Source organism: Patiria miniata, unplaced genomic scaffold, assembly GCF_015706575.1.
Source record: "Patiria miniata isolate m_02_andy unplaced genomic scaffold, ASM1570657v1 HiC_scaffold_7, whole genome shotgun sequence".
In the NCBI taxonomy this organism is placed as follows: Eukaryota; Metazoa; Echinodermata; class Asteroidea; order Valvatida; family Asterinidae; genus Patiria; species Patiria miniata.
Genome location: NW_024037074.1, coordinates 31,087,872 through 31,091,758, shown reverse-complemented (window position 1 = coordinate 31,091,758; position 3,887 = coordinate 31,087,872). Strand labels below are relative to the sequence as shown.

At 42.3% G+C, this 3,887-nt stretch overlaps 1 protein-coding gene across 1 annotated transcript; it reads left to right on the top strand.

The window, feature by feature from the left end:
• The first annotated feature begins 1,123 nt into the window (after positions 1-1,123).
• Positions 1,124-3,354, top strand: LOC119718904. Its single transcript, XM_038188332.1, has 2 exons — positions 1,124-1,390; positions 2,902-3,354. The coding sequence occupies exons 1-2, from the start codon at positions 1,213-1,215 to the stop codon at positions 3,141-3,143; spliced, it is 420 nt and encodes a 139-aa protein (XP_038044260.1). The 5' UTR covers positions 1,124-1,212; the 3' UTR covers positions 3,144-3,354.
• The last annotated feature ends 533 nt before the right edge of the window (positions 3,355-3,887 follow it).

Genomic DNA, 3,887 nt, shown 5'->3' with positions numbered 1-3,887 from the left:
CAATAAAGCTTTAGGATCTATTATGAGCTCATTGCTGGCTCAGAGACAGTTTGTCTACCATTACATGCTAATATAGTATACATTGTCTTTACCAATTATCATTATAGACCTAATGAATCATTATCATAAGCTTATCGGCGATCAGGCCAGACAAACCTGCCAAAGGGATACGAGTGGAATCAGCCTTTCCTGTGTCTATATCCCCTATGACGGAAATATTGTAGGCCTACACGCAAGACGTTTTGTTTCATCAGTGCACGCACTCGTATACGTATATTTTGAGACGGCGGGTGCCTTTTGTGCAGGGGATCAATGTTTACCCACTGGTTCTAGTATTTTTATTTTTTAAATTTTATCTCAGAAAGCTGGGGTTTTTTTCGCATCGCCGTGAAATCCCTCGTCAGTAGGTAGGCCTACCAATGTTAAGTCCTACTCATCCAAAGTTCCCTTCGCGCCTTTCAATAATTCTTGTCTTGGTGACAATTTTTCCCCAACGGTCTATTGAATAGCGCCCTCTATAGACATATTCAATTAGCCGAATAAAGCATTATATTCCTGCATCATATTTCTATTTTATTCTGAGAATAGCGTGTACTATAGTCTGCATAACTCCGTGGGTAACATATCCCGCCCGCACAGTTCAGGGTAGCATACTCGAATCTGCGTATCAGTATTTGATTGGGGCCCATATATTCCTTGAACACACGGCCAGGACATGGGCGTGGCGAAGGAAGGGGTGAAAGCCCCCCCCCCCCCCCGTAAAAGCATCCAAACCACAAAAAAGGGAGAAAAAGGGAGGGAAAAAGAAGAACAAGGTGCGAAGTCATATTGCTGTTAATTTAGTACACAGTTAACAACGTGGGCGTCCGCATGAATGGGGTGCATGGGTGGGGTGGGCAAGTCCCCTGGCCAGCCTACCCACCGTCGAAAACAAAGAAGATAAATTGAGAATATGTTAGAGAAAGTACAAGGATTTTGAGGGTTTGCTCCCTCTAGAAAAAAAATTCTGGCAACGCCCATGAGGCAGGGGGAGGGGAGGGGAGAGGGAGGGGGATTTAAAAAAAAAATTGTATTTTTTTTTACATGATAATTATGAAACAATAAAATGCGAACACGTGAGGGCGCTCTTCTACAGCATGAAAGTAATATAGAACTTATTCAGCTGCGCATAGCGCATTCGTTGTGCTTGGCAAGAGTTTACTGCGGAACAAAATGTCTTCAAAGAAGATGAAAATGATCCAGCCACGCCCCGAGCCACCAGGACTGGACAGTGTTCGGAGTGATCTAGAGAAAGCACCAAATGATGACGTGGTATTCACATTTTTCAAGTCGGTATTGAACGATGACCAAACAGAAACATCGACGAAGGCGAGTCTGCCACGCAGTCAACGTATGTATTCATATGGGAAAGAGTTCCATACCTGGACATCACTTGACACCCTGTGCACAAACTCTATTAGACTGGTCTGAAAAATTCCAAGTGTTTTCTCAGTTAATGCTTCAATATTTTCCCTGCTACGGAAAGAAGGTTGCATCCTGACGTACGCCACTTTTTTTCATCATCTAATATTATAATCAATACTGAACAAAGTCACTGCAAAAATGTTGAACTTGAAAAGATATGAATCCGGAACTGAGAAACATTTCCAATTTTGTTACAAAATACTTTAAAAATGCACTTGACTTTCAGACTTTGGCACAACAAAAGAAGTGGCGTTTGGATACTGCATTCTTTGAATGTCGGACACTTCGCCCCATTTCCACTTCGCCCCTAACCACTTCGCCCCATCCCCCCTTCGCCCCATCCCCATTTCGCCCCATCCCCACTTCGCCCCAGTCGTTACATGTAAAAAAAAAAATTTCATCTATTTAATTGGCAAAAACAATCCCAAAAGATTCACTAATTGCTGCAGCGAAAATCATTGACTAATATCTGCTTGGTGTCAGTCAAATGAGCTTTTTTTTTTAAGCTCCGATTTTCTTAAAAAAAAAAAAAAACTTTTATTAAACAGAAATGCAAACTGCATTTTAATTCCAAAAAGTGAAAAACTTTGCCTGCACAAATTTCTCAAAAGCGGCAGCATTCTTGAGCAACTAGTTTTCTGCATGCTGCGAGAAAAATAATCACATTCAAGATTTCTGGCTACGCAACCGGCAGCTCCCATCCAGGCATCACAAGGGAGTCTCCTAGCAACAGTATTTCTAGGCAACCAGGTTGGAATGTGATAATGGACACACAGCCATGCACCTGTGGCTCAGATAGTTCGGAATTCCAACATTATAACGTCATATTCATGAAAGCAGACGGTCCGTGATGAAAGCAACCAATGGCGTATTTTTTGGCTGGGAACTGGCTCATTTCATTGGCTGAGATACTATCATCACTGTTTATCATCTTTTCCTGATTTTCTAGAATTGGGAGCATTTATTATCGGGGTCTTTGGCTGTTTTAATATTTACTGATCTGCACCCCCAGCCTTCACCTTTGTACATGGGGCGAAGTGGATATGGAGCGAAGCGGGGATGGGGCGAAATGGGATGGGGCGAAGTGGGGATGGGGCGAAGGGGGGATGGGGCGAAGGGGGGATGGGGCGAAGTGGATAGGGGCGAAGTGACATGGGGCGAAGTGGAAATGGGGCGAAGCGTCCGACACCCCATTCTTTCCTTAGGGGAGGTAGCAAAATTGCTCCTGCGTCAGTTGTAAATAATTTACAAATAGCTTTGTCAACATTTTGTCCGTAAACGTGAGAAATTATGTGAATTTCCTGTTACCCTACCTTTGCGATATTGTATCTAGGCAATCTCAGGACAAGTGCTGCGTGACTGATTCTTGATAGTTAGTTGTTTTTTCTTTCAAATTCATTAAACATTTCCACTGGTTTGATTTTTCTGTGTTTACAGATGTAGAAAGCAGCAGTGATGTCTTGAAATCGTCCTTGGCGAGCGAGCTTTCGTCAGCTGTCCCCACAAAGCAGAGGTCACAGGACCTTGATCACTGTTACAAGCAGACCCTGGAATTCATCCAGATGAACGAGTATTTGAAAGATTCACAGGACACACTTGCGGACCAGGCCACTGAGCTACAGAGGCTTGGGCAGGCCATTAAAGAACAGGTGGAGTCGTTGAGGACACAACTCAGCTGATGTCATTTCTGGGCCACCCGTGGATATATGTTGTGGCAAAACTGAGTAACTTGTGAAACAGCAAGCCAGAATGGACAACATAAAAACTTGGTGGGATGGAATATAAGGAGAAAACATTTTTAAACACTTTCATACTGGGATGCCAACAATTCATGTGTGAAATCCGACCTTGGAAGTAAAATGCAGACTTCAGCCTAGATGTTGATGTGAATGTAATACTCCAGCTTGTGTTACTTCTTTACTTAAAGGGAAAATACAACATTTGCAAACATCAAAAAATAAAACTACCAAATCATTTTGAAATACCTTGCTGGACTGTTAGTGAATGACAGTGTAAAGCATCCTGTAAAATCATGGCACCTGGTATACTGTCATTTTCAAGAAAAGTGGTATTTTTGAATCAATTTCCAACGCTGATCGGCCGATCAGCGTTGGAAAAAACTGTCTTTTTTTCAAATACTGGCCCCAGTTGACCATCGCACTTGTTTGCAATCAATTACACACCTATGAACGGGTACAAGGCAGCTAGACTGGTTCCCTGGCCTTACAATTCCCCAATATATGTAAACTGCTCTGGTTCTTCTTAAATGGAGTCAGGGAACCAGACTACAGGAAAATGATTGTTTTTCTTGGTTTTTATAGCATTTTCGAAACCAAAACCTCAAAAAAAGTCAGTGTAACTATATTTGCTATATATTTCCAACCCCCCAATTCCATCCATTTCTGAAAATTACAGCAAAAGCA